This window comes from Paramisgurnus dabryanus, chromosome 4 (genome assembly GCF_030506205.2).
Source record: "Paramisgurnus dabryanus chromosome 4, PD_genome_1.1, whole genome shotgun sequence".
Classification (NCBI taxonomy): Eukaryota; Metazoa; Chordata; class Actinopteri; order Cypriniformes; family Cobitidae; genus Paramisgurnus; species Paramisgurnus dabryanus.
In genome coordinates, this window is record NC_133340.1 from 31,086,393 (window position 1) to 31,112,098 (window position 25,706).

Sequence of the window (25,706 nt, forward strand, 5' to 3'; positions counted from 1 at the left end):
CAGACAGACAGACAGACAGACAGACAGATGGACAGAATAGATTGATGGATGGATTGTTGAATGGATGGAAGGATTGATGAATGGATGGAAGGATGGATGGACAGACAGATGCAGAAAGGTGGACAGAATTGACAGACAGACAGACAGACAGAAAGGTGGACAAAATAGATGGATGAATGGATGGATGGATGGATGGATGGATGGACAGATACAATAGACACATAGATATACAGACAAAACACAGACAAAGCTTGTGACAGACAGACAGACAGACAGACAGATAGACAGACAGATAGACACAGGGCCAGGATAGGCAGACAGCCAGACAGACATGCAAAAATATAGGCAGATAGATAGACAGGTGGATGGATGGACGAACGAACAGACAGACACAATAGAATAGATACAAGGATATACAAACAGAAAGACACACACACAGACAGATACACACGCGGACAGGAAAGATAGACAGAAAGACAGAAACACAGACAGGCAGACAGACAGAAAGAAAGACAGAAACACAGACAGACAGAACGACAAAGAGCACAGATAGGTAGATAGACCTAGAGCAGTATTTTAAGTAGTTTAATCTCACTTCTGTTCTCCCCCCATCTCTAAAGAGAAGGCTATCACATTAAATATATAGCTCTATATTTCACTGCCGTTTTTACTGCATCTATCTGAGATCAATCTGCTCAAAGCCCTTCAGGTAGAAGCCATCTGGCTTTCCCGCTCAAATAAAAATCCCCAGCTCTGTATGTCATCGATACCTTTACTATGTGCGTCAAATGTTGCTTTGTTTTATGGTCATTTTAAAAGCACATTAGTTAGTATAGTTTAGGCCGTGAGAAGCTGCTTTGACCTTGTCTGGTGTGCATTTTGCAAGCTAAGCTAAACTCGGGCAGCTCCTCAGAGCAATGGAGACATCGAGCCAACCCTCATAAGCCCAAGGTGAATTTAAATGTGCTTGCCTGCGTGTGTGAGAGAGCGTTGGCAGTCTAAAAGACTACAGCAGGCCTTTCAATCATACCCTGCTTTAATGTGCTGACGATGAGTCATTGTATATATAGGAAAATACAGATGGGTTAGATGGAGGCTTCAAGTGGACCATTAGAAAAATTGTGCTGTTTATGGAGCAGCATACAGTGGCACCCCAACACCTCTTAAGTTTGTCCATCATTCATTCTTTGCCATTTTGCTTTCTTTCTTCTACACCTTGATACAGAGTAATGAGGGTTAAGAACAGGTGAAGAACGATACGTGAATGGTGTGTGTGGTCACTACTCCTAATATAACCTAAACCACAATAACTTAATTTTATTCCACTGTTCTTAAAAAGCAAGACTCATTCAATGATAAGGTCTGATCTCAACCTGAGATGGCATGCCCACATCTGATGCACATTTGAGGCTTTCTCAAAATGGCAAGCTCCAATCTGATTGGCTGGTTTTACGCAATGTCTAGAAATCAGCTAGGGAAAGTCTTGCTGACCACAATAAACATTTCTTGTGAAAGAATAATGGGTGTTTTACATGGTATGGGGCAGCTGCAAGTGTCTAGTTTATTTTTAGTAGGAGACATGCAGAAAGGGGCATGGTTACAGAGGTGAAGCAGAGTTGGTCCGCATGCCTTGCTCATGCACCCAAAATCCTGCCCCATCCGCGGAATCTTGTGACGTTTTAATATCGTGAAATCTCTTGGGACTAGATCTCATCACACCCCAATTCACTAATGCTAATGAGCATTCACAATTGATTCTTTCCACTTTATCTTTCAAGATATCATCTATCTGTAACATCATTGTGCTTTTTCTCATTCGGAGCCTGAAGAAAAACCCAGAGAGACTTGATCTGTCCATTGTTATAAAGCCACTCAAACAGGAAAAGAGATATTGTACAAGACAAGTGCAAAATGCTTATCAAACAGATCCAACACAAAAGATGTGGGTTTTAAAATCTCTCGTTCCAAAGCAATCACAAAACAGAAATTCAGTTGACGTCGCTCTTGTTTTACTAAAAAATGAGACCGGCATCTTCACAGCAGAATTGTCTTTTAGCGGAAATCTAGAGATGTAACAGAGATTCGCCCTCCCCCATAATGCTTCACATATGGTGGGCCCACGGGGAAGCAATCGTGGGTTTAAAATGCTCATAATGGGAAGTGCGTAGAAACAACAATTGCTTAGCACCAGGAGGGACAATAAAGAGGAAGGGAGAACTGGTGAGAATGTTTCTCCTGACCGATGTCTCCAACATACAAGGCCTTGGGTTATTTTTATCATATGCCTTTTGGAAAGCTTTAATAGAGATGATTGTTCGGGGTTTATTATGATGATATGGATTAGATTCTCCGGAGGGCATGTCAATAACAGAAAGGCCACGAAAGGCTCTGATAGTTGTGGTTTAGGATGTTTGTCCAGTTGGCAAAGTCATTCAGCAACTGACTGGTCAATAAGCAAGGTTAACCTAGTGGTTTGTCATGTTTGCTTTAATATTTTTGTGGCAGTGGTTTAAAATTGGGTACATTTAGAGATGGTAGATCTCTAGAGTCTTAAGGCCAAAATATAGTCCGGTTTTTTCATCATCAGAAGAGTGCACGCATGCATGTACAGTAGTATGTAGTTTAAAGGCCATAAGAGGTATTGCAATTTGTCAAAATGAGTGTATGCGTCAAATGAACTATGTTTGCAAGGCTATGCGTTCGACTGTGCAGAATATACCCAGGGCTTTAAGCTAAAAGGATAGTCCCGTTTTTACGCATACGTTAGGGTCTGGGTAATTGTAGTCATCAAAATAGTATGCGCGCACTGTACGTGCACCCCAGATTTTTGTAACCATGGGACTTTGTACGCATTGGTCACGCATATGCATACAGGAGAATGTATTATGTAGTTAAAGCAACACTCTGTAGTTTTTTTACCTTTAAATAATGTCTCTAATATTATTTCAGTGATAGAACAACTTTTAACTGGACAAATTGTACTGTTGCTGCAACCTGAGCAGACTCCTAGCTGCTACAAGCACACTCTGAAAGTGGCGGTGGAGGGTAGGAAACATAGCCCCGCCCCTTCCCCTGCCTGCAGAAGAGTGTCTGATACCAGGCACTGTTGCGCTTTTCAACCACATGGGGGAGCTGTAAGTCATTTTTACATGGAAACTACATAGTGTTGCTTTAAATACACTATGCAAGGCTGTGCATTCGACCGTGCACGTACGTTCGTGTACATGTAAAAAACAAACATAATGCTAACATGCTAACAGTGTTACGCTATTACTGAGCAGTTGCATATCTCTAATTGTATCCTCTTTAAAGCACCGCTGCTACAGCCACGAATGCAAACTCACCATCTGCAATGCATTTTAAGACAATTACTGTCAGATGTCCGATCGCCTGCTGTGAGAAATGTTTCCCTTATTATGCATAATCCAAAGGTCTTCACTTTTTCTAAGGATTTTGATTGTTTTGTGCAATTAATGGTTCAAGTTATTTAACATATAAAAAGGTCGTTCTTAGCATGCATAAATCCTTTAGAAATATCTAATTGTTGTCTAGTGGACATGACCCAAAACCAGCCCAATTATACAGGATTTTTAAAAGAGTAGTGAGCTGTTTAGTAGACCCATGCATCTAGTCAACTATAAACAGTATTTGCATTTTAAAAGCTAATTTAAACTACACCGACGAGTTTTCTTGAAAATGTGTGTTTAACACTGTGTAATTGTGAAAATGTTAAAGTTTGTTAAGGCAACAACATTCACACATCTATCATTTAATATATCCCAAGTTTTATAGCCACAGACGTATGAGAAACGAACTGACAAGACTAAAGCCGATTTAGTGGTCATTATAATGTAAGTCAGGCTCTGGGAACCCACAGCCTACGGATGAACGTAATTAATTTTACAGCTGAGGAAAAGTGTTCCAGAAAAAGCCTTCGGGACGACCCCCTTTCCCGGCGACAGCTGCGCTGCATCTCTGCGTAAGCCCTTTAAGACTCACTCTGAACTCCATTATATCTCTCTTAACTTCACCCACACATCATTCCTTTCTTCACCTAGATCATGGCCTCCTCCTCAACATTTTGCCCCCTAATCTTCAGTCCCTCGTTCTGTATAGCATATCTGCTCCTCGCATCTTTATTTCGTTCCCATCCGATAAATCGAGTTCATGCCACGTCTACCTCTTTCACACCTGGTTCCCTTATCTTTCTTTTCCCTGTCGGTTCACGCACGCTCCGTTGGAGGTAAATTAATTGCATGCAGGTACTTATCGTTCGTCATTTCTGCTTTTTCCAACTAATTTTCCATATCTTTTTTACTTTATCCCACTCTTCTGACTCACCGGCAATCCAGTCTCTCCAGCTCAAAGTGAGGGTTGAAGTTCAGCACGATACGCTGCGATGTTTCTGGAGCGCTGATCACCCATTGGCAGCTCTGGTGGGGCGGGTATTCCAGTGGGTAACCGGGCGATGTGATGTAACCGGCATCGCTGGCGTCCAGGTGGCCTCCACATGGCTTAGCTGTGGGAGAAAGACAGACAGAGATGTGATGCTGTGTTCTAAATAACCTATTAGACATACTTGATGCTAATTTGTCCAAGCAGAACAGTGTGAACTGAAGGTAAATTAAACACATAAATCAGCTTCTACCAAATCCCTGAGTGAATAGTGAAGAACTAACAGGGATACTAATCATGTTGTCAAAGCACACATGGGGAAAAACGCAATACAGCTTTGAAGTAACAGAAAATCAAAATGTATCCGATTTACTTGCTTAATGCAAGCTTTCTTTTCAAAGTAAGGAAAGGGATGCCAGGGTGTTTCAGTAAAACAAACTTTAAATTGGCTACTTTAAATGTAATATTCCAAGAAAGGAAGTGACACATGGATCTCTTTTCTGGAGGTTTAAGGGTCATCCCCTCAAACTACAATGGGATTTATTATAACAAAGCTTTTCTTCCACCACCCCACCTAAGTATTTTATATTTTTCCTGTTATCTTTAGCAGACACGCCTTGCACGTGCTAACATTCATGCTAACACAATGCTTTTTTTTAATGCCGCCCTCACATAGCGGACATCATTTTGGTCCTTATTATTCTGAAAAGAGCTAAGATTAGCAGACAGAAATAGTTTCTGGTGTTTTACCATGACAACTGTGCAAAGTGTGTGGGTATAACCACTTCGTTCCCTGGCTAACAGCTACCGTGGATTAGAAAATAGTAGGTTAGTGGTACTATGGAGTACATTGTAACATGCACTTAAACTGAACATGTAAACTGAGAATGTTTCGTTATTTTTCGTCCTGAACAAATATTTATGTTTTTGTGAATTTGATGAATTTTAAACATTTACAAACAAAATTTGATACACATTAAGATATTTTGTGATATACGTTGTTACAATGCATTCTTTTTTTAATAAAATTAAATGTATGAAAAATGTCAAATGACACCCCAACACATTCTGGCAAATGACAATAAATACCTATTTTGCGAGGTTAGGGTTAGGGTTAGTTGGACAAGCATTGTCCCAAAGTCATGCTTTTAATTCCCATGGAACAAACATACTGATAAAATGTATAGCTTGCATGCACTGTAAGTAAACATAACAAAGTACTACATAACCGCAATGATCAAAACAATACAAAAGCATACCAAGTTTATATGCTTATGTTTACTATATCATAGGAAAGCAACTTGGGAATTACGTTCAGAGGATGAGGACGGTTTGATTGACAGTTCTAGGTCTGATGCTGGCTTCTGTAGTGTTTATATGTAAACAAGGCTGTCAAGCTAGCATTAGGAAATCTCTGATCAAACTTCTTTACTGCTTCACCCTTAACCTATATCTCAACAAACGCCATTCGACAGTCATTTTAATTCACTTACATTTATAAACAAAAACCTCATAACAGTTCGGCACTTCGTGGTATAGTCACAAAATATTTGATTTATTTATTCGTATTCATGGACATGATTTTCCTCTTTTATTCGTGTCAATGAGCACGACTTTCTTCTTCGTGCTTTCTATAGTTCTGTTTACTATTACAGGGTTTCCCGCAGCACTTTTCAGTTCGGGCGGCCCACCTAAGCTGGGATACCCTACCACCTTAACTAGGTCGTCCAAAAAAAAAATTCCACCAAACGCCACATGGCCGAAATGAGAGAAAGACATGGTCCGTCACTGTCTGGAGGATAACTAGCCTGTTGATAAAACATTTAATTAATTACTAATCTAGTATGTGTTCATTTTCTGTCATAGTTTCTTCAAAATTGAGTTTTATTTGAGTGTTTTAAATAAAATATTTTCATCATGACGCGTACGCCCCGCCCCTTTGATTGCCACGCCTCCGGCCCGCCCACCTGCACAACCCTACCACCTTAACTAACAAATTTTCTGCGGGAAACCCTGTATTACATTTTAGACCCAAACCCCAAACCTTAACCCAACCTAACCCCAAGTGACAATGGTTTAAAAATAGAAAACAATAAAACAACAATTCATAAAATGACACGAAAAAAGTGGTGCTGGGAGACACGGAAAAGAAAGTTGTGCTCATTGACACGAAAAAAAAAAAAGGAAAATTGTGTCCATGAGCACAAATAAATAAATCAAATATTTTGTGACTATACCACGAAATGTCGTGAGATAGGGATGCACAAAAGAAAGGGATACCGCTTATATGCACCTACATTTTACATTTGCTGTTTTTTGGCTATACTGTATAAGCACTACTGTACACAAGCTGTGAGATATGACATGAAAAATTTAATTGCTCCCGTTATAATTATCTAAGCTGTCTATACTCCATCTGCGACACAGTTTGCAAAATATGCTATACTTTTCTGCTGTGGACATGCCATCTGGTGTATAGATTGTATTGCATTTACAGCCATAGGATATTAAACTTATTTTGTTGAAAGCAAGGAGAAAATCTGAAACTGAAGCAATGCAAGGATATTGATGCAGCCAGGAAGAAAAGAATCGAATCAAAGTGAGAAGCACACACTGAAAAAATTTGTTTCATCACAAGAAGACCGAGACTTATGAGACCGCAGATGTTCAACCCCCGAACTCTCAACATCCATATCGACATTTCAGAGAACTTTTAAAATTGTCTTACAAAATGAGCTTCAGGGCATCCAAGACCTACGTCAAAGATCTTCGGCGCAACACGCTGGCGTGGTGAAAACGCTTAAGACAAGGAGCCGAGTATCGCCTCCAGCTACAATTCCCATACGTGGTGTGCTAGTCATAAGCAAAATAAAAAAGGCTGGGGTTTCTTTAAACTGTTGACATTTCAACTGTTACAGCTATGCCTTTTTATAAGATACACTTAGGACAAGGGGATATTTAAAGGAATAGTATTAAAAGGAAGATCTTTTGGGGAATGTTTGAAACCAAACCGATCATGAGCCCCCCATAGTAGGATCAAAGAATTCAAACATTGCCCAAAATATCTTCTTTTGTGGTCATCAGAAAAAAATACAATTATACAGGTTTGAAACAACATGAGTGAGTAAATGATAACAGAATTGTCATTTTTGGGAAAACTATCCCTTTAAGGCAACAAATACTGCTAACCCATTTCATGCATAAAATATTTTGACAATATCTGATCACAATGTCTATATTTGTATATCTCAAATCTTTGCTTTTTTAACATTTTTGAGTGATGTTGTGTTGTTTATATATATTTTTTTCAATCTATATTGACCAGAATACACACTCAAAGACAGTCAAGCCCACACCCTTAACATTCTTGCAGCCTGAATTCCTCAATACATTTCATCATTATTACCCAATATATTTAAGGGGCACAAAAAGACAGATAGATAGCGATCATTCTACCTTCATTCAGTCTGAATGTGTATGCCTCCTCTATTGTGTGCTTTAAGGGCAGGGGGGTTTCAGGAGGGAAGAGAGGGTCTTGTGTGAATCCATGAGGGGGGATTCTGCGTGCTCGGCACTTTTTAAGACAGATCTGTTCTTTCATGTATAGAGACAGAAGCAGAGAGGAGCTACAGACAGCATGTGAGGAGATTTCAGATGGGATGTTTTTTGACATGAACACGGAATGAAAATAAGCTTGTATGTTTCCTTTAAGGGCCCGTTCACTCAAGAAATGTCAAAAATTTTCCGTATGTTAGTCTGAATGTATTTATGGACCACAAAACCATAAGTAGCACAGGTATATTTGTAGCAATAGCCAGCAATACATTGTATGGGTTAAAAATATAAAAAAATCATTAGGAAATTAAGTTAAAATCATGTTTAATAAAGATATTTTGTACATTTCCTTCCGTAAATATGTCAAAAATTTATTTATCATTAGAAATATGTGTTGCTAAGGACTTCATTTGGACTACTTTCAAAGGCGATTTTCTCAATATTTTGATTTTTTTACTCCTTAAAGGAAAACACCACCGTTTTTCAATATTTCATTGTGTTCTTACCTCAACTTAGACTAATTCATACATACCTATCTTTATTCAATGTGTGTACTTAATCTTTGTACAGCGCGTCGTGAATGTGTTAGCGTTTAGCCTAGCCGCATTCATTCCTTAGGATCCAAACAGGGATGAATTTAGAAGCTACCAAACACTTCCATGTTTTTCCTATTTAAAGATTGTTACACGAGTAGTTACACGAGTAAGTATGGTGGCACAAAAGATTTTTGACGTGAAGATTTTTAAGAGGATAAAAATTAGAACTATATTGTATGGCGGAAGAGCACTTAATTTGCAGCACTTCGGCGCGCAGTAACATCATGGCTGCGTCCGAAACCGCATATCGCACAGTACGTACTGAATGAGATGAAGTACCTACTTACTGACCGTTAAAACATTAGGTACTGTATAGTCAGCCCAGTCTCCTGAAGATGCGTATAAATAGCACGAAGTGTAAAACTCGTGCAATACATACGCCAAATTCCACTTTGGCGTGCATATGATACGCCAGTCCTTCCCATTCACAGTCCTTCCCATTCACTTAAACGGTGCATCTTTTTTTGTCGTTTTATTTATTGGTTTCTCAATTTTTTTTGCTATTTTTTCCCATTTTCGCTTGGGTTTAGGGTTAACAGAGATGAGTTGTCACAACTTATAAAATATAGTTGAGAAAAGTCAACTTAATTTTATAAGTTATAACAACTCACCAGTAGTTATAACAACTCATCTCTAGTCAAGATAAATAATAGTAAGTTGAAAATTACTTGAAAATCCGAGTTGATTCAACAAAAAATTTTTAAGGCGGCAAAGTATTTTTTACAGTGTACTACTCACCTTGCCTACTGCTTTTCACCTATATAGTATGGAAGTAGGCGGTTTCAGATGCAGCACATCACTCCTGACAACTCTCGCTCAAACTTCTGTCAATATTACTGCGCCTGAGGTCGAAGTGCTGCAGACTAAGTGCTCTTCTGCCATATAATATAGTTCTCAAATATTGAAAAACGGTGGTGTTTTCCTTTAAGATTCCAGAATTTCAAAAAGTTATATCTTGACCAAATATTGTCCTACCCTAACAAATCTCAATTTAAAAAAAATCATGACTGCTTTTATGGTCCAGGGTCACATATCAGGACAAACACAACTTGCAAAAACCTTACTGACGTATTAAGACAAAACAATGGCACTAATATATTCTAGATATGTCCATGCAAACTGTTTACTAGACTTAAGCCCTGTCCGGGAAACCACCCAATAAAGTTTAATTTGATGCCTTTATAAAACTAAAAGTATAAAAATAAGAAGGTATTTCAAATGTGCATCTACATGATATAAATCACTATGTGTTCAGTAGTTTGTGTTCCTCTCTGCTGGTATTCATTTCTATTAACTGCATCATCGCTGTGCTGAGCTGTCACTGTGCCGGTAAGTTGCATCCATGAAATATCTCCATCGTTCTCTCCCTCTTTTTCTCTCTCTATCCTTCCCTTATTCGTACCTTAATTAAAAAGTGCCGTCACCCGCGGTGAGGAAATCAGCAGTGATCCATTCATCCTTACCAAGCCAAAGCTCTCTCTCTCTCTCTCAGCTACTCTCAATCAATGTTATTCTCTCTCTCTTTCAATCATCCTCATTTTTACTCTGTTTCAATCTCTCTCTTTCTCTCCTTCAATTACTCTCACTCTTTATCTCTTTCTCCAAACCTGTATCTTGTTTTTAGTGGAACAGAAAAGGGAATTTTTCCAGCCAAACTGGAATGATTTTGGAACAACATGAGGGGGAATAATGAGGCTGAGTAGGATGATAACTGCATTAAAAAAAAACATTCAGTTTATCCAACCAAATTTCTTTTACGGATGCTGTGTGTTAGTTATTTTATCACAGTTATACCTAAAGCACAGTTCATAATAATACTGTAACTATACAGAAGCTATTCTCCTGGCACAGCTTCTCCAATCAAATTAGCAGACCAGAACTAACTGCTGTATGAACATCAATAAAAAACATCAATGTTCAATGATTAATTACATTTATTAAAAGTAATGATCGTAAACAATTCCCCTGCCAAAGTAATGCAGTTTAGTCTATTTATGGATGACAAACGACATAACAATCAAGAATGAATTACAGTTCCCTTTCAATACGGTTCACTTCGCATTGCGTCAGTTTGCTGACGCTATGGGGGGAAACTCCTGTTTACTCCGTGATTGAAGCCTATTGGTTAACGTCTGTAGAAAATACAGACCAATGACGTTTGAGCCCGCGCGGGGGCGTGGCACACGTCCCTATATAAGCCGGTGAAATACGTCAAGAGCTCATTACTTTTCTCCTTCAGCGCGAACCTTCTCGCTGCTCCGAAGAAGAAGCCCTTACTCGCCGTCGATCCAAGCACTGCAGCGGACTACAACACACCAGCGTGTTCCCCTGCCGCTTTCCGGTGAGCCTACAAGAGTATCTAAAAGAGCAGAAGCGCGTTGAGATAATGTCGCTTCGGCATTGCGGCTCCTGCCGAGCCCCTTTGCCCGTGGAGGATTTCCACAAAGAGTGCGTCATCTGTCTGGGTCCTGCCCACGCCGAGGCCGTACTCACTGAGGCGGGCTGCGCCCACTGCGAGCTCCTTCCTATCGCGGTGCTGCGCTCCCGCCTCGAGATCTTTAAACGGAAGGCTTCCCGTGCTCTCCCGCCTAAACAGCAGCGGAGCCGTGAAGCTGGAAGACACCCTGAGACCGAGTCCACGCCGGCTCATCCCCCGCGTGCTCTGTCTCCCCGCCGTCATCCTGTCACCTTCGCCCGTGAGGACTTACGCCCCCTGCCGAGTGCTAGCGGCATGGTTTCCTTTGGGTCCGGTGACAACTTGGAGATGATGTCATCCTCTGAGGAGTTGGAGGATTGGGCGGCTTCGGATGACGACGCCCACGCAGCCGCCGCCGATGAACCTACCGAGTCGCGTCCTCACGACTCTGAGCTCATCCGCATCTTGACGCAAGCTACGGCGGAGCTCAATATCAAGTGGTCGCCGCCGTCAGAGCCTCAACTCAGCCGGTTGGACGAGTGGTTTCTGCAGCCCGGGCGCCGTCAATCATCCCGCCAACGGCAGGCGCCGTTTTTCCCGGAGGTTCACCAGGAGCTCACCAAATCCTGGCGTGCTCCCCACTCCACCCGAGCTCAGAGCGCCGTCTCCCACGTCCTCTCCGTAGTGGACGGCGCCGACGAACACGGCTACTCTAAGATGCCGCCGCTCGAGGAAACTGTCGCCGCCCATCTCTGCCCGTCTTCAGCCGGCGGATGGAGGGCTAAGTTGAACCATCCGTCGAAGCCCTGTCGCCTTACATCGACCCTGGCGTCGAAATCCTACGCCGCCGACGGACACGCTGCATCCGCTCTCCATACGATGGCGGTACTGCAGGTATACCAGGCAAAACTCCTCCGCGACATGGACGAGTCAGGTCCGGACCCGTCGACCTTTCAAAACCTGCGCAGCGCGACTGATCTGGCCCTTCGCGCCACTAAAGTCGCCACTCAGGCTGTAGGAAGAGCCATGGCCAGCCTGGTTGTTCTGGAGAGACATCTGTGGCTGAACTTGACGGAAATCAAGGACACGGACCGGGTTGCCCTTCTTGACTCGCCCGTGTCACCGTCGGGGCTCTTCGGCTCCGCTGTGGAGGGGTTCACCCAGCGCTTCACTGAGGCACAGAAATCGTCGCAGGCTATGCGGCATTTTCTACCGAAACGATCTGCCTCAGCGTCTGAGACCGGCCGCCCAAAACCGCCGCCAACTCAACGCCCTAAGCCAGCACCAGCTCAGCCCCAGCCGAGAGCTGAACCGGAGGTCAAGCGCCAGCGTCCTGCACGACCGGCTGGCCCGCCTCGACGCCGCGGTCCCCGTCCTAGGATTACGCTGGACCCGACGCCGGCACCGCCTCCCTGAAGAGAGTCTGAGGAGGAAAAGAGGCTCTGGTCCCGCTTCGGCCGGCCCGCCCTCGAAAGTTCTGCGTGTTTCAGTCCCCTCGGGCGCTGGACACACCCTCGCTGTAACAGCGAAACACAAATTTTTACCTTTTCACAAAAAGAGCAAATTTCCTCCTCTGTACACACAAACACACACACACGGCTTAACGTCCATAAGCATATCGACGCTCGCCGTCAAATTTCACGTTTGGCAATCCACCCCCGGTATGCCGGGCTGGATTCTAAACGTAATCCAACACGGTTATTCACTTCAATTCGCACGGAGACCACCCCGGTTTCGCGGCGTTCTCTACACCACTGTCCCAGACGATCGTATACAGATCCTCAGGGAAGAGGTGCGTTCTTTATTACTAAAAGACGCGATAGAGACGGTCCCGGCGGATCAAAGCGAATCAGGCTTTTACAGTCGTTATTTTCTCGTTCCAAAGAAAGACGGCGGCCTCAGACCGATATTGGATCTACGCGTTTTGAATCGCGCCCTTGCCAAACGGCCGTTCAAAATGCTCACAGCCAGACGAATCATGGCGTTAATTCGACCGGGCGATTGGTTCATATCAGTGGATCTGAAAGACGCTTACTTTCACATTCCGATAGCGCCACGTCACAGGCCGTTCCTAAGATTCGCGTTCGACGGGACAGCATACCAGTACAAAGTTCTGCCCTTCGGATTATCTCTGGCACCACGCACATTTACCAAATGTGCGGATGCGGCTCTCGCCCCTCTCAGACAGAGCGGCATCCGCATATTGAATTACCTCGACGATTGGCTTATTCTGGCACAGTCAGAGAGGGAAATTACTGCGCACAAGACCGTTGTACTCCAGCATTTGGAGAATTTGGGGTTCAAAATCAACCTCCAGAAGAGTTTGCTCACCCCCACGCAGCGAATCACGTTCTTAGGCACGACGCTCGACTCATTAAAGATGCGGGCATGGCTTACACAGGAACGCGCGCTCACGGTCAGACGCGAGGCGGCATCGTTCAAAGCGGGTTCACATCTCCCTCTCAAACGATTCCAGAAAATGCTGGGTCTGATGGCAGCAGCATCCCCACTAATACCGTTGGGAATGCTGTTCATGAGGCCGCTCCAGTTTTGGTTGAAAGCGAAAGTTCCGCCCCGTGCTTGGTTGTCGGGCCGCTTATTAATCAAAATCACGTACAGCTGCGTGAAAGCGCTTTCGATATGGACATCCCCTCACCTTTTCCTCTCGGGCACGGAGCTCGGCTCCGTGAGCAGGAGGAAAGTGGTGACTACGGATGCGTCTGCGACGGGTTGGGGCGCTCACTGCGACGGCGAGCTCGCCTTCGGTGCGTGGAACAACCAGTTGTCTCAGCTACATATCAACCACCTCGAGATGTGGGCGGTTATCTTAGCGCTACGACACTTTCGACCGAAACTCCAACATCAACACGTTCTAGTGCGGTCGGACAGTATGACGGTGGTTTCGTTCATAAACCACCAAGGAGGGCTGAGATCTCGCTCCCTATCCAGGCTGGCGAAACGGCTTTTATTATGGGCTCACGCGAACGTACGTTCGTTAAAAGCGACTCACGTACCGGGTGTAGCCAATACGGGTGCAGACATTCTCTCGCGCAACGGTCCGCCGCCGGGAGAATGGAGACTGCATCCTCAGACGGTCGAGAGAATATGGACCGTCTTCGGCCGGGCGGAGATCGATCTGTTTGCATCAGACGAGAACGCGCATTGCCCGATCTTCTTCTCGAGACATCACGATGCCCTGTCGCAAGCATGGCCGGCGTGTCTTCTGTATGCTTTTCCTCCGGTGGCCCTGTTACCACAGGTCCTTCAGAGGATAAGAGAGACGAAATGCGCGATAATTCTGGTCGCTCCGTTTTGGCACAATCAACCGTGGCTCCCCGACCTATGGCAGCTGAAAACATCAGCACCATGGCCAGTACCGCTGAGGAAAGACCTCCTATCTCAGGCGAGAGGGACGATATGGCATCCACAGCCGGAGCTATGGAATCTACACGTTTGGTCTCTGAACGGCAACCTTCACGCCTTTCAGGACGAGTGTTAAATACTCTAACTGAAGCTAGGGCCCCATCTACCAGGCGCCTTTACGCTCAAAAGTGGTCTATTTTTTCTGATTGGTGCACGACGAAAGACTTAAACCCAAACACCTGTGAAGTGGAGCATATTCTCTCCTTTCTGCAGGAAATGCTGGACAGCGGTCGCGCGCCCTCGACGCTTAAAGTGTATGTGGCGGCGATAACGGCGAATCACGCCCTTATCGCCGGTCGCACCGTGGGAAAACATGATCTAATCATTAAATTCCTCAGAGGCGCTCGCAGACTACACCCACCGCGACCTAACACGGTCCCGTCTTGGGATCTGTCCACGGTCCTGAAAGCGCTGCGCGGTCCCCCTTTCGAGCCCCTCGAGCAGGCTGACCTGCGCGCTCTCTCGTTTAAAACCGCTCTCCTCCTGGCGTTGGCATCGGTTAAACGAGTGGGCGATTTACACGCGTTTTCAATTGACCCGTCGTGTCTGGAATTCGGTCCTAACGATAGCAAAGTGGTCCTTAGACCGAGAGCGGGATACATTCCTAAAGTTCTGACCACGCCATTTAGAGTTCAGGTGGTTTCACTTCTCGCCCTTCCAACGGCGGACGGCGAACAAACCCCGAACACGCTCTGCCCCGTCAGAGCGTTAAGAATATACACGGACCGTTCTGCCTCATACCGCAAGTCAGATCAGCTGTTCGTAAGCTTCGCACAACATTCCTTAGGTATGCCGCTCACTAAACAGAGGCTATCTAAATGGATCGTCGAAGCCATTGCTTTGGCTTACGCCTCCCTGAATGAACATTGTCCAGTTGGTTTAAAAGCTCACTCCACGAGGGGTATGGCTTCATCTTGGGCTTGGTCTACGGGGATTTCTATCGTTGACATTTGTAACGCGGCCGGCTGGTCCTCGCCGTCTACGTTTGTCAGATTTTATAGCCTGGATGTCCCTGCCTTACAAGCACAGGTCTTATCGGCTTAATGATTCACGCGATTGCGTTTCTGTATGCCTTCACGGTGCGTTGCTAGCTCACCGTCATGGCTACCTATTAATAAATCATGCACAGCCCGCGGCGCGCTCAGGGAACCCGCCGTCTCGTGCTCTATTGTATATGCATCATGGTGCGTTTAGAAACTTCACTGTATGCGTATTACTGTCTCATATATGGTGCTTACACTTGCGCTCGCTAGAGCTATGTATATACTGGGTTAGGGCCACATGCAGTGTCTCTCCGGTAAGGGCACCTCAGTCCGTTGTGTATGCACGGCGGGATGGGATTACGTTCCCCCATAGCGTCAGCAAACTGACGCAATGCGAAGTGAACCGTATTGAAAGGGAACGCTTAGGTTACTCACGTAACCCCGGTTCCCTGAAATAACGGGAACGAAGCATTGCGTCGCTGGCCGTGCTACAAACGTCTACGCAGCGAGTGTTATTCGGCTGCGCGCTTCAGTCGAATAATAATGAGCTCTTGACGTATTTCACCGGCTTATATAGGGACGTGTGCCACGCCCCCGCGCGGGCTCAAACGTCATTGGTCTGTATTTTCTACAGACGTTAACCAATAGGCTTCAATCACGGAGTAAACAGGAGTTTCCCCCCATAGCGTCAGCAAACTGACGCAATGCTTCGTTCCCGTTATTTCAGGGAACCGGGGTTACGTGAGTAACCTAAGCGTTTTTTTCGATTGCTAAACGACAGTGAGCACAACTGGAGCTACATGTGCAAAACTCTAACTACAGTCTGCAATACCAAAAGTCACATGAGCACAACTCTTAACACATGACTCAAAACAGCTCCGTGCAGCCAAACACTAAACACAACCCTCACTGAGATAACACACACTGTCACTCACAACACACTGAGAGGAAAAACACTAACATCAAACACCAATACACAAAATACTAACTTTATATCTTTACAGTTTTAACAATTTCAGTGATGTCACACCAAGTAATGTTTTCTTTAAAGAATGATTTATTTATTGATTTATCACATTATTTTTTTAGAACACCATAATTTTTTAAGGTAAATGAAAATTAGCAGTTTGCTTCAGTTGTCTATAGTAATTTACGGAATTACAGTAATGAGAAAAAAAGGTAGAAACTTAAAGTACATGAAAGGTAATATTATATATAAATGAAATACATATATGAAATTGAAATTGAAATTTATATGAAATTGCAATCAGCAGTGTTTGAAAGGCACAAGGCTGAAATCTTTTCTGTTTTGAATGTGTGGTTCACAGTTTTGATAGCAGTGTGTTAGCATTTGAACAAAGTGCTGTAAATCCACAGTGTTGTGCAGGTTGTGGTTAAAGTCATGGGATAAGTGTGTTAAGTTTTGAAAACTGTGTTCAAGCAATGAAAAATGATCTAGAGTTTGGTCCACATGAACTGCTGCTGTGCAGACTGTAGTTAGAGTTTTGCACATGTGACTCCAGTTGTGCCCACTGTCGTTTAGCAATCGAAAAAAACTGTAATATAAACTGATGTTTGGTCAGGTCCAGCGGAGCACGTCTCATCCAATCAGGTTAGTCAACATCTTTCACCAATCTATGATTTATGTTTCATGAGTTGTAGTTATCTTTCACCGAAACTTCAGCGATGCCCCACTTTACAAACATCAATGTGTCACGCTGTCATCAACGCTCTCTCAACGACACACACACTGCACTAAAAGCCCAAATGAAACTAATAGGAGGAGATATTTAAATTATGTATGCAAGCCATATTTTTAATTCATACTTAATTCAAGCAATCGGGCTTCCGCAGGGACCGAGACAGTCATGGTTTCCTGACCCCAAATGCAAATTTCTGACCTTCTTTCCAAACTGAGACTGCATAGATTAGCACTAACGCTATTGATCAGTCCCAGGATAAAACGGCATATGCAACCATTCTGGTGTTGTTGTGGATGAAACGAGAGGTGTGTTACTAGATGTGTGTGTGTGTATGTATGTCTATCCATCTACATGAACGCAGGGAAAAATAAGCGCTTTGTTTGTTCACATCAAGTATTTATATGTTGCTCTCTGAGAGTCTTTTTATCTTAATCACATGTATCAACCTTAATAGTGTTGAACAAAGGCTCCTTGAAGAAGCTGCAAACATTTTTAGAGGGGCTTGCAAAGGTAAGCATCCTTTAAAATAATACTATGGACACATTTTATTTTGGCATATACAGTAACTATCTGGCAACCTACAGTATATTCAGTACAAGCAACATTTACATTTGATCTAAAAATGTAAAAATAAATTTTGATATGCTGCTTTCGTGCAGCAAAACCAGGTTAAACAGTACAGACAGTATTATTTATTTCCATCATAAGTCACTGTGATATAAAACAACAATATTATTCCAACAAAATAGTCACAGAAATTTTAAGTACATTAATCTATATACTTCCTGACCTGCTGTAGTTTACCACTTTAAAGTCACTACCTTTTTACATCATAGTTTTAGGAGATCAAGGCCAATACTTTTGGGATGGGAGTTTGGATGTGTCAAGAGCAATAACTGGAAAACAGCACAGAGCACCGTGAGAATCAAGCCTTGATATCATCCATATGCCAAGCCAGACCATATGTACTTTAAAGTGTTAAAACATGCTACTTTTTAAATTCTGTAATCTGCACTAGTACCATATATACTGTATATACTACCATATATAGTTGTAATATAATCTGTGTGACTGTACTAATACAATACACATGTGTCTTCTGTTTATAATTTAAAGCTGGAGACCAGGATTAGGGTATTGGTTTGCGCAATACTATTGTATGTATGTTGATCAAAAGAGACAGTTTCCATTTATACATGGTCTATTATTGTTCGGACAGGTTTTAATTATACAGGTGATGGTTGAAGGTTAGGTGGAGTATATTCATATCCAGCTGCACACTATTTTATGATAAATAAAGATCTATCACCACTAATTCAAACAACTTTGTCACTTTAGCTCTCAACCTGTTGGTGTAAAACTGCAGGTGTATCAACAGAACTAGTATCTGCTTCAGCGTTAGGTCAAAAAGAGATGAGCATTGCCGTTGGGTTAAATTAACCCAGAAAATGTTTATATTTGACCCAACAATGGGTTAAACAACCCAGCATTTTGGGTTTACTGCAAATACTTCAACTATAGTTACTGTAGTGAAAGTATGGTATAGTTTATTTTACAGTCTATGGTTGAAACAAGTCAGCATAAGTTGAATTACAACCCAACGAGCCAGGTTCGTCCCTAAAAACCCAGCATTTTTAAGAGTGTACAACCACAAGACAGTTATTGGTTACATAAACCTTACAAAAATAAACCATACTTTCACTACAGTTGAAGTATTTGCAGTAAAACCATAGTAAGCAAACATTTACCACTGTCTCACTGATAACCATGATAATTGTTGTAAATGTACAGTTTAATACAAATAGTTATAAATCCATTAAATGATTGTTTATTTTGAGAAGGAACAACCTAATAAATTGCTACAAGTCAACAAAATTTATGTTACGTGTATTTAACATTCCACATTCATAAATGCTGTAGTAGGCTATATTTTAGTCTTTTTTTACTTTGGGTAAATTTATTTATTGATACTATAAGTGTTTTAAGCCTTATCATAGTACTTATTAAAGTATAGTTAAGTATTTAGCGACTATAGTTTATTAATTTATTTTACTATAGTTAATACCATAAAATACTACAGTATACACTAACAACGTGCAGTACACTGTATATACTGTAGTATGTAGTACAGGCTACTACAATACATTGTATAGTACAGTACAGTATAGGAAGGTATAGCATACAATTTACTACAGTTTACACTGGTGAATACTAAAGTTTACTCTAGTACTTGTCCATGTGGCATATAAAAACAAAAGTCATATTTATAAGTTACTTTTACATTCATAATTAGACCCCAAAATCTTAGTAGGATGTTTTATAAAGTTGACTGCAATTTACAAAAATATTAAATCGCGATTCAAATAAAATATACAATGACAACGAGGCATTGTTAAACATATCTAAGATCTTTAACAACAATCTTAACCACCAACGAAAACTTGGACGGGGTTGGTTTATTGCAGACTTATCACCTGTACCTATCTGATGGCATCTAAAACAAACATTGTTTATCGAGACGCTTATCGCAATAACGACAAAAACGATACAGACACGCGTCTGTGTGCGCGCGTGAGCTCGCGGTCTGTGACGCCGGACAGGGGCACGCGCTGATCCCCTCACGCTGTAAATCTGTTTTCGCGTGGAAACCTCCGTCTGAATTCGAAAACCAGCAGGATTTTAAATCGAGGTGAACAAATGTTTACTGTTTAAGCGATTACTGACTGACTTCGGACATATCTGAGGTAAATTATGTTCCTCACAGAAAGCGTGTAAAGTTAGCATGATTAACCTTACCTTGCGAAAACGAATCATGGGTTTACCACAATAACCGTTTAACAGTGCGTGCGTTTGTGATAAAACCACAGCAAACACAAATTTACCATCGTCTTACTACAGTAACATATAGTTTAACCATGATTTTTGGAAATGTGTCTTGGATGACTACTAAGTATGCTTCCAATAATCTCCGTTTTCAACATAAGACAACATGATTGGCCATGCAAATAGGAAAATGATGAGTTATTTTGATATATTGGACTCACAACTAGCACCTAAACAGATTATGCATAAATAAAGTGTTTAACATCTAGAAGGTCGTTTTACATATAAACCTGAATCTTGACTAAATAAAGTCAGATGTTTTCTCAGCTTGCTTCGGCTGGTCAGCAGACACGCACGTTAGCTTCGCCAGGACAGAAATCTGTTTGTCATTTGCGGATAGCCTGACTGGATGGGAATTTAAACAAACTTTAACAGAATTTAAAAGGAAATGCTCACCTTCTTCTGCGCCGACCTTCAAAACAAAGCAAAAGACAAACGCAATTCCTAGCTGAGATCGCCAGAAATCCATCTTTCCAAACGCGCTGTCTTGCAAAAGTGACCCGTGTTCAACTAGTGATCTTCAAGGCACAAATTCAGTAAATGATGACTGAGGAAAAAACGGGGACACGCACAAAACAATCCTTTTCCTTTTTATATGGCTCAGATTTCCATATTCAGTTCAGTTGAAACAGAGTCCATTGCGCACAACAAATGCAAACTGTGCGTAACATAACCTCTTTTAAATATACATCAAAAAGTCATGCTAAGCATAAACAGCCGGTTTTCTCCAAACCTTTGAAATTTAATCTGAAGTAAAATTGTTCTCGAGTCGTATTCCGTTATAAAGCTGTCACGCATTCGCGTGCGTTATTGCGCTCCATTGGTCTCCGGTGTTTGGTGATATAGCTCTCCGCAGGGATATATCTCCTGTTTAAAACATACTGTCACTCCAAGTATAAGTCATATGCCGTCTTCTTGCTCTTATAAATCATTGAATCCTACTCTGGACTGGAAACACCAGAATAGTTGTGTCCAAACTGCACGACAGTCACAGGGGTGAAATCGGCGTTACGCACAGAAGCGTGTTGAAGCGCACTGGCGGTTCGGATGCGTCCTCTCACAGAGCGCATGTGGATGTGCGCGACAGCCTGTGTGTGAGTGAGAGAGTATGTGTGAGTGAGAGAGAGAGTATGTGTGCTATCGCATTACACTGAGCTTTCCTGGCCCGCCTACCCCTCAGTCACCGAACAGAGAGAGGACAGCTCTCTCTCCCCCTCTTTCTCTTTCTGCCAGCAAAGGTCCGAGTCTATTTATCCAGTTGGTTCGTTTGAATTACATTTAGGGGATCTCACCCTTTTTGACTTCAAGGCCCCCCATTGTCCACAAGAAATTTGACAGCCCATCACTCACAATTACTACCAAATAAAATATTTAAGAGTTTGCCGTAACCAGAAAGATCGATGTAAGATATGTATAAGATATTTTAGTTGTTTAGCTTATTGTATTGCTTGTTTTGTCTTATTTTAAATAATTGTATGTGTTCCTGAAGCCCCCTTGAACATTTGTTGAGACTCAAGTGGGTTCCGGCCCCCTGGTTGATAAACACTTATATTAGGGAGACACTTTGTCAATGCTTATTGTTTTATTGTAGTATAATAGATGTTCAGTCAACAATGTTTTTTTACATAAGGTTTACACATCACCTCACATGTTTGATTCAACAAAATAATCAAAAGAACCATTTTAAAAGAGTGAATCATTTGTGAATCAGATTCGCTCTCTCTCTCTCCCCCTAATGCACCGGGATGCTTGCCAGTAACACACACACACACACACACACACACACACACACACACACACACACACACACACACACACACACACACACACACACATTCAAAGCTACAGTATGTGTTATTTTTAGATTTTGACCGGCTTAGCTTCTATAGCAATAGGCTAACTAATTGTTATTTTATGGAGAATTGCTGAAAAATAAGACTTTACTCCAAGAAGGTGGTTTGGAATAAAATAAATATAAAATGCAACATTCAATAAAATGCACCATTCGTAATATTTTTCACATGCATATGGTCATTTCATGAAGCACTGTGGACAGTGAACAATTATTATGAGGCAACCTGTGGCAATGTTTATTTCATGTACTGTCATACCTCAGAAAGTCATTGCATGAATTCTCCTGCAGGGGGACGGACCTGACCATAAGACCCAGATGGCAGGGGTCGACCAGGGCAGAAGAAAAACACAGCCAGTACTTTCGATGTTGGCAGCAGTCAGAGTAAGTTTTTGTCTACTGCTATATAAAACATATCCAGAATTAATTTCTTTTACTCAGACATATGAGTTACAATGTGGTAAAAAGATCCATAATAAAAATACACTTTAAAATAATGCATTAGGAAACAAAATAATATGCTAGAGCCATTTATTAGCCTCTTTTTGCAATTACTATCACAAATAAATGTACAAAAGTTGTCACTGGGATGGTAACCTTTTTAAAAAATCCAATACCATTTTGTTACAGATGTACCTTTGAGGTACCAATATGCACCTTTTAGGTATAAAAGCGGACAACTTTTGTACCTTCTTGTACAGTCTTTGTTTCTAAAAAGTGTGGATGTATGAAGTCAATTGCCCTTAAGTCGACAGAGTGGTTCATACCTACTACAGTATATGTTTCATTAATGATTGACAACCAAAACATATCCAAAAGTTTATGTTACAGAATAGTAACAGTATATTTATTGTTTATCTTGTCATGTAATGACATTCAGTACAGTATTATAATACATTTATAAGTGTAAAACAAGGTTTTAAAGACATACTGTATGAGAATGCCATATGTTAAAAACCAAAAGAGGGAGAAACAAATTTTTTTTAACCGCTGGCACAGGTTGAAGTCATGAGTCAGGACCGAAATGTCATGTGTTTCTGAACCGGCCACAAAACAGAACCCACCCCGCCCAACCCAACCCAAGCTGGTCTGCAATCAAAACTTCTAACTAGAGACACGAAGGGTTTTTAATAACACAGAAGAGCTATGCCATGCTGAAAATACTTCACAGAGACTTTGGAGAGGCCTTCATCCAGGAATTTACAGGAGTAAAGTAGAAGGACACTTTTTATGCAGGAAACATAGCAGGCTGTTAGCAATTCTGAAGATTCAAACGGACCAAATTGCTGGAATTTTCCGTCTGATGTCCTGCACGTTTTTGTGCTTTCTGCCCAGTCTTGGTTTTATATTCGAAAAAGCTTTACAGAAATAAAAAACGCCAATGATTCGTTCAGTAATACAGCTAAAATGAGAATGAGAGATAATGACAATAAGAGCTTTCTCAGATATGGAAATCTTAAGTAGGAAAAATGTCTCTGATGGCCAGAGTGAAGATGGAAAATGGTCATAAAAAATTCATTTTGACTAAGCAGATGCACAAAGAAACAACAAAAGTTAACAGAATATGCAGTGCGTTGTGAAATTGTCACATGTGAGACTTAATCCCAAAAATTTTCTTAAATTTATGTTAATGTATGTGTTTTTTACAATTTATTTTCTATATGATTTTGTAAAGGGCTTTAAGATGCAACTTTCATGGCGCTATATAAAATAAAGGGTCGGTTTCCCGGACAGAGATTAGACTAGACTAAAATAAATGTTAGAGCTGTCCAAACTGAAAACAACTTGCACTGACATATCTTAAAATACATGAGTGCTCTTTGTTTTGCCTCAAAATGCAAACAGTTATACTACGGGTCTGTTGAATGCTGTATTCTGATTGGTTGAGAAATGTTCCGTGGGTATGCATTATTTTTTGATAACCGCACACTTAACTTGTCACACACCTAAATGTCTTAAAAATAGGCACCAGAGCAATGTTTGTGGTAACCGTGGTATAAGAGGAATAATTGACTCCGGTCCTTTGAATAATGTAAGGAATAATTGATGACGGGCCGTTGAATTATAAGAAAATAATGCACACCCAAGGTGGTTATGCGGCAAGACGCAAAGCGAATAATTCAACGGACTGGAGTCAATTATTCCGCTTATGGTTATCAAAGACATTGCTCTGGTGCCTATTTTTAAGACATTTTACAAGTTAGGTAAACTGTTTGCCATTATTTAATAATCAAATGAGATTTCTGTATGAACAAGGAATCCTACAACAATATGTACCCCTGAGGTAGCAATACACTCCAAAAAAGATATTTTTTTTTAACCCAGCATTGGGTCAAAAAGGGACAACCCAGGCGCTTGGTTAAATTAACCAAGAAAATGATTATATTTGATCCAACAACGAGTTAAAAGAAGCAAACATTTTAAGTTGAAACAAGCCAGCATAGGTTAAAGTACAACCCAATGCACTGTAAAAATTATATCAAATCAAAACATATTTTTAGGTTACTTTAACTTAACAAATTTTAATTTGTTTTTATAAGTTATGTCAACTTATCACAAGTCAAAATTTAAAATAGTAGGTTGATTTGACTTGCATAACCAAGTTGTTTTAACTTCATACCGTACAGTGTGGGTTGGGTTCATACCTTTTTGACCCAATGCTTTTTAGAACAGTTTGGTTGCAAACGTGTACTTTTTGAAAGGGTGTCCTTAATTTGTTAAGTTAAAGTAACAGAAAAATACATGTTGATTTGGCATCACTTTTAACATTGTAGGGACCATTTTTTGTTGGAGAGTGTATGAATAGACAGCCTAAATCCATAAGATCGCTGGCAACATCTCCAAGATGCTTGGAAAATTCATCTGACACATCTTAAAAAGCATTTTTCGGTCAAGCATCTATTGTGCTACAGTACTGGGGTTTGTTCAAATCAAAGCAGCAACATAAAGACGTTTCTGGCATGCCTTAAGGCTGATCGACTGTGTATTTTTCCTGTCTCTAGTCTATTGTTGGGTGTATGAGTGCATGTGTGTGTCTGAAGAACACAGAACTGTGTGTGTAACTGACCATCAGTTCTCTTTCACTCAACACCCTTCTCCACACAGGAGCTATGGCAAGGCTTCAAAGACTATGAGGTCACGTCCTGTTTCACTCACAGTCCAGTCACACCATAACTGTGTTGACAACTCTCTGTTTATTCAGTTATTTAAAAAAGCTCAGCTTAAATGAGGTTCTGGGTCTCTATACTACACTTAGGAGCTGGTCGTACATCAATAAGCAGTACAGCGAAATTAAACAAAATGCTGAGGTCTTGAGATGACTTTTTACTTGAAACACTGTTTTAAAGAGCACATTAACAATGTTGTTTTGTGTATTTGGTGTTATACAATGTGTTTGCATGGTTTATGGTTCAAAAAACATATTATTTTCAACAAACCGTACATTATTGTTGCTCCTTTATGCCCTGCCTCCCTAAAACGTGTTGATTCTGTACAAAGCTCATTGTTCTGAAGAGCGCTGTGTCCTCCAATTGGCCAGCTAACCAGTACGTTGTGATTGGCCTGAATACCTTTGACTTCAGCCGGAAATGTGACGCTCCTTACCATGTTTGGAAGATTAGCTCACAATGCAATGCTGACAGGAGTTAATATCGCCTTTACTACCTTATCAATACGAGCAGAATCTCATCTAGAAAATGCAGATGTCAAGCAAATCGATTAACTTTACTAGCACAGCTTGAGCAGGACGTAACAGATTGGTAAGCTAAGGATTACTAAAACATTTACAATTCTACAATCTGTGTGTTTGTTGTAATCCAAGACAACCTTTTGCATATAGTTAACGTACTAATACACCCACACCAAAGGAAATGTAAAATCGTGAATAGGGGCTCTTTAAAA

The 25,706-nt window shown here is 41.5% G+C and overlaps 1 protein-coding gene across 2 annotated transcripts in view; it reads right to left on the reverse strand.

Moving 5' to 3' along the window:
- nrp2a (neuropilin 2a) overlaps positions 1–21,052 on the reverse strand; it is an 87,376-nt gene extending 66,324 nt beyond the window's left edge. For both annotated transcript variants that reach the window (XM_065254161.1, XM_065254162.1), the window contains exons 1-2: positions 20,351–21,052; positions 4,342–4,519 (exon numbers count right to left, since the gene is read on the reverse strand). In XM_065254161.1, coding sequence (XP_065110233.1) covers positions 4,342–4,519; positions 20,351–20,423 — 251 coding nt within the window. In that variant the 5' untranslated portion in view covers positions 20,424–21,052. The remainder of the gene's footprint in view (positions 1–4,341; positions 4,520–20,350) is intronic.
- Positions 21,053–25,706: the final 4,654 nt, after the last annotated feature.